Raw genomic sequence first — 14,730 nt, forward strand, 5'->3', positions numbered from 1 at the left:
CCTCGGAGCGAATTCTGCTGGAACCATACAAGTACTTGTTGCAGCTGCCAGGTGAGTCTTTTTCCATGTCAGTGGCTTCAGAGTGGCAGATGAGGTGGACACACACAGACGTGCAGCTTAAGAGTCCTCAAAAGCCACATACGCTGCTGATGAGTCACGCTGGATCGTCATGTTAGTCACACTGAATCATAGCATCAGCAAAATGCCTAGGGTGACGAATGTGATGAGAGGCTGTTTGTACATGCTGCAGACATAATAACAAAAAAACATGCACCCAGCATTCACCATAAACTGCATGAGATGAGAGGAGATAACACTTTGCCTTGTGTTATGAGGAGATACAGCTTTATTTCGTGTAAGTGTGTACAGTATGGCACAATAAGCTTGAACTTAAATTAATCCATTTAACTTATTCAGTTCAGTCGTTTTTCACATTGTGTTCACATGTTTTGTTTTGGAACACAATCATGACAATTGACAAATATGGTGCTTACATTTTAAATCTGTGTTTTGGCAACAGGATATGGTCTCACTATGTTAAAGATGTTATTTTATTAATGCCTAAGTTATATGGTTTTGATTGGCCACTTTTGTCAGTGAAGAAGTGACTCCCCTAACTCCAGAATTGTATTTGGGTGAACAGTACGTCCTTGGAGTTTCAGTTAGTTGGGATGTTTCCTCTGTTGCAACATTACTGGAAGGCTTTCCCATTAAAGGGGCATTATGGAGTTTTCAGCCGCCACTAGTAGTGTGGTTTTAAGATGGCAAGCAGGTGTGCTCCTACGCGTGCTCGCCTGAACTCATGAGCAAGCATAATGTGAAAATAACCGCTTTCATACAGAGATCCTGCAATCAACACGGAAACATCAGCATGCCGACGGTGGCTTTTCACACAGACATGTTAGGCTCTGTTACTTCAACGTTCCCGCGTCATACACGTAGACTGTATATAAAAGGTCATACAGTGCAGCGAGCCAGCATATTGGAACAGTACTCCCAGGAAAAAAGGCAGTGTGACAGTAGCTATAAACAAAAAGGACACAGCTTCACACAACATGCTGGGAACTCAGATAAACTCCAACAGCAATGTTACAGTAATATATTTTATCAGCTTGAGGTTGAATTAATCCATGCTCACAACATGAAAATGTTACATTTACTGCATTTAGCCGAGGTTATTCATCAGGGTTAGCTCGTCTGCCACTTTTCAGTAACGTTACTGTGTATCTTTCATCGGAGGCTCAGCAATGTGAGCACAGCTAAATGTACTGGATGATAATGAAACAGTTGGTACAAACAAGATTGTTGATACACTTTATAAAAGGTAGACCGTAGTAAGTAACATTACTGTAGAGAATGTTTCTTCCAATGTGGTGATGTTCTATGCTGTCTTGTATATTACGTGGGTGACGTAAGTTACAGAGATTGAGACACTGAAGAAGCTGTGTACCTGATAAATATATCTCTATTGCTTAAATTTGTACTCACACCAGTCTGTGTTAAGATTGTTGGAGTGAGCAATCAGATAACAGGCCTTTAAACTTTTTCTTTAAACAACAGAACACTTCCTGTGCTTGATTTAGGCCAGCTACAGAGCCTTCTTTGCTTTAATTATTTGACTTTTTTGATTCAGTTATTCTAGCCAAGTCACCTCCACAGTTACCTAAACGGAGTGTGTTTGTGTGCTCAGTCTGTATTGCATGTTAGCAGTTGGCTCTGCAATACAAAAAAAAAACTGAGGTAATGGATTAACTGGGGGTAAATTGTCAACCTTTAAATTAGGGCTGAACATTAAACCAAAATCTTATTGAAATTGCAATATGGCCTATATGATCAAAAAACGCTTGGCATTTGCAAGATTTTAGGTTCTGGACGAAATGCAATCCTCATGAGTTTTTGGAGGCACTCCTCAGCAAACAAATGCGTGCATGGCATTGTCCAAAGAGAATGCAGGAGAGATAAGTTGATCATAGCCTTTTGTTATCGGGAGACAATCATCAGTGCCCTGGGCCAGAAAATCAATCTTGGAGAATTAGAGATTTTAAGGCGGGCATGGAGGGTAGCTGGCTGCGGAAAGGGGGTGTGTCGGACGGCAGGTGTGTGGCAACGGAGTCAGAAGAGAAGTTAAAACGACGAGCCAGCAAGCATCTGAACAGAGAACACTTCTCTGTGGGAGCAACAATGGATATGACAGCACAGCAGAAACAGATCCCCGTCTCTCAGGAGAAGCAACCCTGGTGGGGGGGGTTTCTTTACCATCGGACAGGCTGTGCCAAAGGAGCGGTCTGCAGTCGGAAGCTGACAGCAGGGGACACACAGAGAGGTCTGCACAGACTCATGCTGGCTCTTCCGTGGTGGAAAAGCTACAAGCAGAGACACCGATCCTGGACTTCAGTTTCACTAAAGGTCTACACATTATGCACCTCAATGTTCGCGGTCTTCTTTCCAAATTAGATAAGATTGATGATGTGTAATAGTAAAGTTGGGATTGTGTGTTTTTCAGAAACCTGGCTGGACGCTTCGATCAGTGATACAGAAACTGAAAATTATGTTGTCTTTGCGAAAATCACAACATAAATAGGTTTTTCAATGAAAATGAGAAGAATTATGTAAAAATGATCATTCCCTCTAATATCGCAAATCTTACCACAATTGCAATTTTAGTCAAAATAAGCGCAATAATATTACTTACTTTTCTTTTTTTTTTCAGCTCTACTTTAAATAACTGCTTGATTATATTTTAAAATATGTTATTTTAGAATATTTCTGGTCTGTTTGGACTCTCTTATAAAGCTATTTCTTGGTCTATGTCAATAGTGAGAGTGTAATCAGTCTGACCTCATACTAGGGCTGGGCGATGTGGCCAGAAATGTTATCACGATAAAAACATTTCATATCATTTGATATCGATAATTATCATGATACATGTCAAATAATTATTTCTTTCAAGTTTAAAGGCTGATTTTTGCTCCTGATTGAAAATTGAAGAAACCAGGTTAATTATGTGGTTAAACTTTTCTTTATGGTCAGAATGTGACAAACACATAATGCCAAACAGTGGATCACTTCAAGTCTGAGTTAGAACATTTAAAACTATTATCTTTTTCAACAAATATGATTAGTTAATCTTTTTTCAGGCCTCTTTTTTTCTTTTTTTTTCTTTTTTTTTTTTTTTCAACAAAATAAATATTTTAATAGAAAAATTAGGTGCTAATTTGTTTTGTGATTCAAATGAATTAAAGCAAATATTTATTGACGATATATTGAACATTCATTATATTGTTATTGAGGGAAATTATATTATGCTATAATTATCATTATTGTTTTATTGCCCAGCCCTACGTCATACTGTATTTATATTAGATGAAGTTATGACAACAAGAATGGGAATATGTAGCAACCATGCATGCACCAGCTGTGTTAATATAGCAAAGTGTGAATTTTCAAATATCAGCAACACAAGGTGGGGAAAAATGCTAATCTCAGTGAAGCCTAAACACCAAAGCCCATTTTTAATGTAGACTGAGCTCATTGTGATCTTTTTCCTTTGCATACTACAGACATATTTAAAACACTTAAACTTTTGTTTTCCGCTCTCTTCTCAGGAAAGCAGGTGAGGACAAAACTGTCCCAAGCATTTAACCACTGGCTCAATGTTCCAGACGACAAACTGCAGGTGAGAAATCAGCCATTTCAGGCCTCGTGTTTATTGTAGTAGACGGGTCCAGGAAGGTGAAATGATGCTGTGCTCATTCTGCATTGGCAGTTTATTTTGTAATGCAACCAGTGTAATGAATGTTCTGTCAGCTCAGTTGTTCTAACTGAATGTAAGGCTTTGGATGTAGAGCACAGAGCATCTATGATTTATTACAGAAGGTTTTAATGCATCTGAGGATCAAGTGGAATGAAATGAAAAGGGTGGAGCGACACCTTCAAAAACAAAACGGCTCTGTACATACATTTGTTTGATCTGTAGGTTAAATAATGCAGCTTTCCCTTACTGATTTCAGGAATCTTTTGAAGTTGGAAGCATTTTGTTTGCAGTGCGTTTAAGATCTTGTCTAAAGTAAGGAAATCTTGGCCTAAATGCTAAAGCTGCATCAAACAATTTTAAACTAGCGGGGGGGACAGAATAACTCTAAAACATGTTGATTATTGAAACAGATGTTTACTTAAACATCCATCAGACATGGACCAACATTATCATCTCATCTGAGTTACATTTATGTCCAGTGGTTAGTAATGTCTAATTGTATGGTATCATTCTATTTACGGATAAAGTCCCACCTACTGCGGATGTATTCATAACACCTTGGCTTATTATTCTCATTCTATTCGCCATTTCTGACAAGGTTGCTGTTTATACTGTTTCATTTGAAGTTGTCCACTCATGACTCACAGCTTTAACACTGCTCAGCTGGCACATTAATAACATTATTTAATAATACTAGAGAACATTTATCAAAATTCTTTAAAAGAAAGTAAAAAAAAGAAACAGCTATTGATGGGTACAGTACAAACTAAACTAAACAAAATTAAGCACTATACAGCAGAAACACGGTCACAGGCTTTCAAATCCATGAATACCTGCCGCCTAGACTTGAGTCTGCGCCTGTCATATGAAATGTGCCGTATAAATAAACTTGACAAAAACTGTTTTTTACCATATCCATAAAGATGAATAACACTGATGCAAAAAATTAGTTAGTGTTTTGACAGTTTATAGTGTCCATACCTTTTTTAAAAAAAAACAAAAAAAAAACAACACAGGCTTTATCTACACAAATTCATTTTTCTAATCTTTTGCACATTATTTGCACCTAAATGTGTATGTGATTATTTACTGAATTCAATTCACTGTATTTTCATTCATATCAGTTTCTATTTCCTGTTTTGGTGCTCATGTCTTTGTCTTTATGTACATGCTGGTCATGTGACACCCACCCCCACCCCTCCTACTACTACTCGACTCGCCAGATGAACTAGTTCAACTTTTTTCTCTTGAATGTTGTCATCTGCCACCTTCCTTTCTTACTCCACATCATCTGAAATTAATAAAAATCAGTTTGAATAGATTCCGGCATGAATCCCATCTGTACCTGAAAAGCCTCTTTTATAAGGCATGGTGTCTATCACCCTGCGTTTCTAACCAGAGAGTGCTGTTTCTGGTTGGAGTGAAAGCAAGATTTCCCAGTGAGTTGTGGTCTTTATATTATAATCACTAAGCACTTTAACTGACTGCACGTGAGCCGTTGTCAAGCCAATTTCTGAGAAACTGGTCTGATTCCCAGACTCTAAAGCACTGAGTTTTTTTCTTCCTCTAGTCACATTAGATTTCTCTTTTAAAGTTGGATGGAAAAAGGAAGACACTAAATTGATGGTAATAACTGCAAGAGTCGCAGTAACTGTTGATTCTAACCCAGGGGTTTCCCCAGGATTCCTGAATATGATGGGGATAGTTACCTTTTGTTTATTGTATGCTAATATTGCATGATAAAATGCATGTAACACTTTATTTGGGAAGTGAGATATAATGGAAGGCAGCACACTGTCTTAGTCATCAAATCTATGTGAGTGTGTGTGCTTTTTGAATGACAGCACTTAGGCCATGGTAGCTAATTGTTTTATTGTGTAGTGTATTCCAGATGGTGCTGTAAATGATAGTGACAACGAACTATTAAGCAGCATTTTTAGGGATTGATTGTGTATTGTAAGACATGCTGGACCAACATTCATCTCAAGTGAGAGACTACTGCTTCTTTTTTAACTTCTTGGGTTCCTGATCACCCCTGTGAGCAAAGGATTAACAAGATTCAAGTCTCAGTTAGCTTCCCAGGCAAACGTACACCTCCACTCATCCATAGCAGAGTTTTAACACATTCTTGGATGCTGGCTGATTAGATTGCAACAGACATATTGGAGTGTATATACAGATAGCAGGCTGAATGGCATTTCTGCTTTTCCTTAGTCAGATTAATTTTAAATTAGCCAGTTAGGATGTATTTGCTTTATTGAGCAGCACCCTCACCACTGTCCGCTTAGGGAGTGGAGGCCATTGGCCTCATTATACTGATTGCATTAGCATTGTTGTGGCTGAATACCGGTTCTGTGTCCACTGATGAAGATATGGAGACTAAGCTGCGTTTTCTGAATCTATATGCCTTTCGCAGTGCAGAATGCTAAGTGCTGAGCCTGTCAGGTCTCATTAGGTTTGCTGTTCAACAGTCCCCCCACCCCGAGCGAAGCTCAGAGGTCAGACTGGTGTCTCCTGTGGCCATTTCATCTTCCAGTGCACAATAAAAGTCCTGTGGAGGAGTAATAAAGTTGTTGAATATTATAGCTCAATCCTGTGATGTCAGCCCTCCCCCTGCTACAGTATCCATCTCACACTTTGCATCCGTGGAGATGTATTTAATCACAGCTTTCACACTGCTACTATTACTGTGGGCTGTATGTCTTTATAAAAGGAGCGACTCAACATTCAAAGTGGCGTTTATTATTATTTTTACATTACATGCTGCTGCATTCCTTGATTGATGTAGTGCTGCCATATTCAATTCAGGTGCACATAGGCTCGTTAAAGCTACACTGATGTTAGAGTTTTGAGTTTGACTGATCAGCTTTTGATGTCGATTAGTTGGCAGTTCATTTGGCCTACATTCATATGCAGATTGAAACCAAATCTACTTTTGTTCTCCCGATAATTCCACTTCAGACAGAATGGCCTTGTTACGGTACAGCGGGTAGTTGAGGTTTTAAATTTACCTCACATATCAAAGGATAATCTTGCCCTATGACTCCCTCTGCCCCCCCCCCCCGTGCAGCAGCTCTATAAACTCCTGCTGAACCCATCATGCAGACTCCTCTCATCACCATTAGCACACTGCTGCCAAGAAGTCGCCGCCATGGAAACAACCGTGCCTTGAGATAGATGGAGGCAGTGACAATGTCTCATTCACTTGGCAATGAATTTTTTATCAAAGCCCCATATGTGCTTCTCTACAGTGTAGTACAGCACAGGTTGCGGAGGTTTAGGAAATTCCCCCTGTTCACATCGGTTACCTTGCGACCTTTAGCTGACTGGCTTCCTCCTGTTCTCTGTGACAATGTCGAAAGGTTAGCTTTTATATACTATTTTCTCACTTTGAAAACATGTGTCTTTCATGAGAATGTCTGCTGCCTCGGGCTCTGAGGTACTAGTAGGTTTTAACATGACGGATGCAGAGTGATACTAGAACTGGGTTGCAGGTTAGCATATCAAATATGTGTAGCAACTCATAACTGTGGGACAGTGTTACAACAGTAATTCCTATTTAACAGGTGAAATTTCTGGCTACAACCTGTTATGTATTAGAGGGTTATCATTACATCGAGCAGATAAGAGGTTGTGACAACAGCAGATTGTATTGCAGTAAAGTCTGGATCAGGCTAGACAGTACATTTGTATTGCAGGGTTTTTCCCAGGAAGTAGTTTAGCTGCAGCAGACCCTGACACATCTCATCTCGTGATCAATTCAGTTGCTAGATGACAGCCTAAGCAATAGCCACACTTATTAAATATATGACCTTTGCTGAAATAGCTCGTCTGTTCTTTTCTCTAAATGTTAATGTGTGATTTCATAAGTGTATTAATGTTGTACGATGACAGTGAAGGTGCGCCACCATGTCTATAAAACACTGCAAGAAATGCCTGTATTGTAAGTTAGTTGATTAGTTGCGGGCTCTATTATCCACTTTGTGGGAAATTGTGAGGACAAACTGATGGGATACGGAATCAAGGAACAACACAATTTAAAAAAACAAAACATAGGCCTAAATCGAGGATTAAGATTATGCTGTGACTTCTTGAGCATCTTCCAAAAATTGGTATGGCCATGTTAAAACCTTGGCAAGACTTCTAACAGTCCTGCAGTCTGACTCAGGTGTACTTGCCGTGGTTAGCACCTACTGTAGTCTCTATGTGAGACAGGTTTATGGGTGCACATAACTCACTTGTCTGTTTCATAGTTATTTACCCTCAATGTATTGGTCCCAATGCACTCGTTTGTTGTGAAGGAATCTCTGCGTTCTTAATGGATCACCGATTGTAGCTTCGGCAAACACTGAGTTTCTGGGTCAGTAACCTCTGGTGATAATCAATGAAGTCTTGTGGAGGCACTTGGCACTTAGACAGCAGCATTATACAGCGACAGGCTGACTAATCAGAATCCTTGGAGAACGCAGACACACCTATGTCCAAAATCGGAAAACTTTTTGTGTTTGGGTTTCATAGCTGCTGTTGGTATCTGACGCTGTTGTTTACATGAATTTTAAGTCTTGTCTTGAATGTCCCCTTGTTCCTTTGTCATGACATGGAATTGTACTTCACAGAGAGAACAGTCAGTTTGCAATGAACCATCGACTCCATGAGGGTGTTTTTGGCTGCATAATATTCCATTTTGTCGTTCATGTGAGCATTCATTGTACCTTTACCCACAGACCCCTCCCCCTCCCCCCTCTCTTGTAAGTGGCTCACTGAGGTTGCAGGGTGAGCGAGTGTCGAGACCCTGCCACAGGAAAGGTTGTGTTTGGCGGATAAACTGCTCAACTGGCCCAGCCTTGGCCATCTGCCTGACCCACTGAGCCTCTCTTTGTGCTCCCCAGCCCCATACAAACAGCTTTCATTACCAGGCCACACCACTTGTCTTTTAAATCAGCAGAGCACTCCAGCAGGCTGCACAGCGAGACCAAGACAGCAGACACCTGATAGTAACCCCGGCTGTTTTGTGTTGAACATGGATGTGAAATAAAGCCATTTTTGGTTGTCAGGTTAAGGCTCCTCCTGATGGACAGAGGACGGTTTGCTATAAGTCTTGACTCACCGCAGTTGTGCATATGTGTTAATGTTGATATAGGCTTTAATACAGTAAAGCTGTTGGAGCTTGTCAATACACTCATCACTTATGGCTCTGTACTAAGCCCAGGTCATTCTCTCTTTAGAGGAGGCAAAAGTGTGCTAAGCCCTGTGGTGTTGCATGTAATTGCTTAACAATGTGAATCCTCTAAACTCATCGAGCCACTGTTGCTCTCCCTCAGGCACGACCTCGGAGTTTCAGAGCAGACCAGGTAACATCAACAGCAGTCCTATCAATCTCTGAATCTGAAACGGTCCCAGTCTAGAGTGTGTTTTTGCTGAACTCTCTGACTGCCTGGTTAGTTTCAGCAACAACTATTCTGTCTGCTGATGATCCACTAGTGGAGCAGTGCAGGCAAGAGTATTGACATGGCACCCTCTGCTGTATACAAGTTGTAATGCATCATTTACATAGAGCTTCAGACTGTCTGTGTTTCTAGTCAAGAGAAGGGTGAGGGTTTTCTCAGTTTAAGTATCATTATTCCCGAAAGTTAGTACAGCAAAACATCAAAACGTGTTCTATACTATGAAATTGAAAAGCTCATATGATTGTCACACTCACTCTCAAACTATGCATTTGTCATTTCTGCATAATCATGTAATTTAATAATCATTTTGTTTGTGTCAGGTGATTATCACAGTGACAGAGATGCTGCACAACGCCAGCTTGCTCATAGACGACATCGAGGACAGCTCCAAGTTGCGGCGAGGCTTCCCCGTGGCCCACAGCATCTATGGCATTCCCTCCGTCATCAACTCGGCCAACTACGTCTACTTTTTGGGGTTGGAGAAGGTGCTGACCCTGGATCACCCTGAGGCTGTCCAAGTGTTTACCCAGCAGCTGCTGGAGCTGCACCGTGGTCAGGGCCTGGACATCCACTGGAGGGACACCTACACCTGTCCCACAGAGCAGGAGTATCGCAACATGGTGCTGCAGAAAACTGGAGGGCTCTTTGGCCTGGCCGTGGGCCTGATGCAGCTCTTCTCGGATTGGAAACAGGACCTGAAACCCCTCCTGGACACGCTGGGCCTCTTCTTCCAGATCCGCGACGACTACGCCAACCTCAGCTCTCATGAGTACAGCGAGAATAAGAGCTTCTGTGAGGACCTGACCGAGGGCAAGTTCTCTTTTCCCACCATTCATGCCATATGGTCGCGTCCGGAGAGCACCCAGGTGCAGAACATCCTGAGGCAGCGCACAGAGAACATGGACATCAAACGATACTGTGTGGACTACCTGGAGAAGGTAGGCTCGTTTGCCTACACCCGTCAGACTCTGCGGGACCTGGAAGTGGAGGCCTACCGCCTCATCGGGGAGCTTGGGGGAAACCCTCAACTGGAAAGCCTTGTCAAACACCTCAGCCAAATGCACCACGAGGCTGAGGCCACAGCAGAGTCCCGTACTGAGCCACGCCACAGCCACAGCCCCTGACCTCACCCACCTTTCGCTGCTACGCGAATCACATGCTAGCCCAACACACTCCACTAACACAGAAGCTTTGCTAATGATGCAGACATACACATTCCTGAAAACGCACACAGCGGTATGTTACAACTATTTTATGGGTCACTCATTAACCTTGAGAAGTTGAATTTTGATATTGACAGCTTTGACTGCAGCTATGAGACAGCAAATCAGCCACAAATGTTGCCTCTCTCTTTTGTGCAGTAGATCCTTCAAGTTTTGCTTACACATCAGTAAGTTATATCCAAGTGTAGGCGTGTGTGTCAGTGGAAGAAATTAATTTATAGAGAAACTAACTTGTTATGGTTTTAAATTTGCTTTCCTGAAAATGACAAATAATAAGATGACAACAAAGTGTAAAAGCCTTCCTTTTGATGTGCATATAAATGTTGTTTTTTTTTTTAATGTTTTGGTGTTTTTATCAGGGTGGAGTGAATGGTTGGTGTATTTTTTCTGAAGTCCCTGTTTAAAATCATGTGGATGTCCTGAGTGTATGATGTCAGATTTGGGGATCCTTAATCATTAAGCCACCGGAGTGCCAATCCTTTAGAAAAGCCCTCTGCAAATCAATTGTCAAATTGTTATGTAACATGCTGGCATTATATGCAAAGTAGTGCATATGAATGCTCTGTTGATACTTGGGTTTAATGCAGACGGTTTTTCCTTCTGGTTCAGATTCAGAACATCTCTGAAATTGTATTAGGGTGATTCAGTTATATTTGTAAGTAGACACTGTGCTGCAGTTAAGAACTTATTTACATCTATTGAATAAAAAAACGTTTAAATATAACCTGTGGGCTTGTCTCTGAAACATCTCCCTGTGGCATCAAGGCTACTTTGGTTTTTATTGTTTTGAACTGAACATGTTTAATGAAATGGGCACCCTTCTCCAGAGATAAGTAGCACCATCTACTGAGCACACAGGTGTTATTGAAAACCAAAAAAGTTGTGTCTTTCTGCCTTTTACAGTAGTTATAAGCTTCTTTCCTACACTGCACCTGTCTCATCTAGGATCTCAAACATTAACCTATGCACATCCCATCATCCCATCATTACATAACATTGAGCCATCATCCATAGTATATGTAATCTTAAGCCTTCTCCTATATGCACCAGAAGCCTGTGTTTATTTGTCAAGGCAACCAATACTTTTGCAGCTGCGTGTTGAATAGTGGAGGCTGCAAGACAACTTGGCAGATTCAAGTTATTGTAGAATGGGCTGCCACGTGCTTTGTTTTGAGGGACCTTGACTGAACACTCGCACAGAATGGTTGCTATGGACATGGTTGGTGTTTTACTGCGAGCTTGGTCTGAAATACAAGGCATCAGTCATCTTAATTCTGTATTATCTGCTGCTTCTGTTAATACTGTTGTGAGTTTTTCCCTCAGCTGCTGAAAAGAAGCGCAGCCCTGCAGACAGAGGCTATCTGTCCCAGACAGCTCTGTTGACTCACTGATGCTCTTGCTCTTGACGGCTGCAATTCAGTTAATTGTGTCTTTCGGATTGAATTGTGGCATCTGTGAAAATACATCTATTCATCAAAATGTCAAATTCTTGAAAATCTGCGGGACCGGTTTCCTCTACTAATTTTCCTTCCAAGCAGCCACAAGTGCAGGAAAATGTGATGCAAATGCAATTCTGATTTGATAAACAGCAGAGACATATCAAGTGGCTTTCGCAGAGCTGACATAAGTCCATCACAATAATCAAAGCCTCTCACGGTTCTCATTTCTTCTGTCTCGCTAGGTTGACTAGATTGATTTTCTCCACCCACAGTGTCTGAGTTCTGTTTGAGAGCAAAACAAAATAGCTTTTGTGTGAAGAGCGACATGGCTCACTCACTGTCTCCCTCATCCACTGCAAGCTTTGGATTATTTATCACTGGGCTGCGCTTTACACATTTGTGTTGCTTGGTAGCACTCCAATAGATACTTCATAAATATTCTCGTGGCAGCAACATTTTGAAAACCTCATTGCTGATAATGGAAATAGATTATGCTGTGTTCATACGCCGACACCCATCCCAGTCTTTTCGTTGTGTTAATTTATACCTTTAAATAATTACTGGGTAAAGTTGACTGAGATTGCTGTTTTTTGGTGCACCTTGCTTGACAGGTGTACAGTTGCACACATTTTACACTTTGGAACAACTGCAGAGCTGCTGAGCTGCTCCACTGGAGCAAATGGCAGGACATTTTATTCCTCTACAAGAGCCTCTGAAGAAATCCACCAACACAACTGCTGAAAGCTTTCAATGTGATTTCAACTGGTTTCCATATTGAACCATGTTCCATGATGGTACCCATGAAAGCCCATTTTTTCACACTGATGCCTTTTTATTTTTAAGAGGTCACACATATATACTTTCGTTTTTAAAGGCTGAGTAACTTAAAAAACAGCTGAACAATTGTTGGACTATTTTCAGCTGCTGAGTTGATGTACTAGCAAATATCTATGACAGCAGGATGCAGTACATAGGATTGACATAGAACAGGCCACAGTGACCGTGTTCATGGTAATGAACCCAGTGCAACCAAGTTTCACATTGATATTTTTCCATTCGTTTTTTGGAAAACGATGGTACAGAAAAATGAGCTAAATCAGGCATTGGACACAGACAATTCTAATTAGTAGGATCAATTTAGTGTTGGTTTGGTCTTTGCGTGGGATTTGTTGACAAGTTATGTTAAAAATATAGAATTTTGACAGACTTATCCTGCAATGTCACTTGATCCACAGGCTTAATAAAAAGCTTAATTCAGTTTACGATATTCTTGTCAGTGTTATCATATTCATTTCACTGTTCCCAGAGCAACACATGTTTTCATGCATATTTCTGCTGGCACACACTTGTTTGTAGAAAATCTCTTTGCGCCCCCATGTGCCATTGGGGATAAAGAGGAATAACAAAGTACTCACTTGTTTCCACCTGCAATCATTGGTGTCTACAAGAAACTATCTTCTTTGAGTTGACTGCATGTTGATTAAACAGACATTGCGTTCAGTTTGTTGGTCGTGGGGAGTTAAGTACTACTCAGGCTTTGAAAACTGTTGTATGATATCATCTCTGGCTCTGAAAGGAGCTTTCTGAAGTCTGAGGAAAAAAAACCCTAGTGAAGTCATCGGCTTGGATTTGGAGATTACAAATTTATAACATTAAATCTGTGTTACAAACTGGGGCATGGAGTTCGAAAGATGTCGGCGTTTACCAGGGAGAAGTCTAATGAAAGATGCTTTTGCATTGCTTTATTGGAGTCGTAGAATCCAGCGATTTCAGAACTTGACCCATACTTGGGAACAAGTCAGGAGTCTCGTGCTAGTGCAATACTAAATTGCTGTAGTACATCTTTATTGCTGAACTGAGGCCTGAAATGGATTCACTTAGCTGACATCATGACATTTCATCCATATATGGTGTTATATCAGGTTACATCAAATGATTGTGTGGTTTCCAAGAATCTCACCCACAAGCTAATTCATGATCCTCTTAAGACAGAATGACTGTCAGTAATGGTTCAGTAATGACTGAATGACTAATTATCTCTAACAAACACTATCATAGTAAATCTGCCATGTCACTGCAGCAGGACTCAAGAGGGCTTATGAAACTCCATGATTCACTCCTATCACGTTGTCAAAGACGTGTGTAATTACTGTATAATAGCCAGCCTTCTACCGAATGCATCATCTAACCGATCCACAATGTCACATTTCACAGCTGTGTCCGGCAAAAAGTGACAGACATAACCTTACCAGGCTCAGAAGCAGTAGCTACTGTGGAAATGAGAGAGAGAGCTGTGGGTGCGATTTCAAATTGGGAATGAAAATGTTGCCCCATTAGGGCATAGTTGTGAGTCTAATAATATCCCCTCATTCCTGTGAATCAGAATCAGTCAGAAATACTGGTTTTAGATGCCGGGTGTCATGAATAAATTATTTCCTCCTCGTTTTAGTGCACACAGAGGATGGAGTGTTGGGGGAAGAGGAGGCTGATTGACAGCAATGTGTAATGCTCTGTGAGGAAAATCTAAGAATCTAGAGTTGTTTGAATGAGTATGCAGATGCACAGTAGACTGTAAGCTCTTCTCTCTAGGATCTGGGACAGCTGTGCCTGATCTATATTGTGGTGTCTTTACTTTGACACAGGTACGTTTTAATTTTATCCATAACGTTTCCACAGTGCTGTAAAATACGACACATAGGTACTACACATACTTGCACTGGTGGCATATCATCTATGACGTGGCATTTACTGTGTCATTATGGTTTGAAAATCTTGACTTGTCACTAAAGGTGACTGGGACTTTGATTTCTGAGCCCTCCACTGTGGAACTAAAAGTAATGAATAAACTGCAGAAATAGCTAAAAGTA

General features: G+C 40.9%; 1 protein-coding gene across 2 annotated transcripts; it reads left to right on the forward strand.

The window, feature by feature from the left end:
- Nucleotides 1–7: 7 nt before the first annotated feature.
- LOC119881840 (geranylgeranyl pyrophosphate synthase-like) lies at nt 8–11,148 on the forward strand. 2 transcript variants are annotated; one of them, XM_038691946.1, is made up of 4 exons: nt 2,084–2,406; nt 3,606–3,676; nt 9,076–9,105; nt 9,522–11,148. In XM_038691946.1, the coding sequence occupies exon 4, from the start codon at nt 9,543–9,545 to the stop codon at nt 10,323–10,325; it is 783 nt and encodes a 260-aa protein (XP_038547874.1). In that variant the 5' UTR covers nt 2,084–2,406; nt 3,606–3,676; nt 9,076–9,105; nt 9,522–9,542; the 3' UTR covers nt 10,326–11,148. The 2 variants fall into 2 exon arrangements, with proteins under 2 accessions (XP_038547872.1, XP_038547874.1); XM_038691944.1 differs by lacking the exons at nt 2,084–2,406; nt 9,076–9,105 and adding an exon at nt 8–51.
- Nucleotides 11,149–14,730: the final 3,582 nt, after the last annotated feature.

Source organism: Micropterus salmoides, unplaced genomic scaffold (genome assembly GCF_014851395.1).
Source record: "Micropterus salmoides isolate LMB-PRFRI ecotype aquatic unplaced genomic scaffold, ASM1485139v1 Ms_hic_scaffold_2736, whole genome shotgun sequence".
NCBI classification, from domain to species: domain Eukaryota; kingdom Metazoa; phylum Chordata; class Actinopteri; order Centrarchiformes; family Centrarchidae; genus Micropterus; species Micropterus salmoides.

Bases quoted from the DNA above. Each gene is read 5' to 3' on its own strand.
- LOC119881840 (XM_038691944.1), top strand. From the start codon at position 9,543: ATGCTGCACAACGCCAGCTTGCTCATAGACGACATCGAGGACAGCTCC.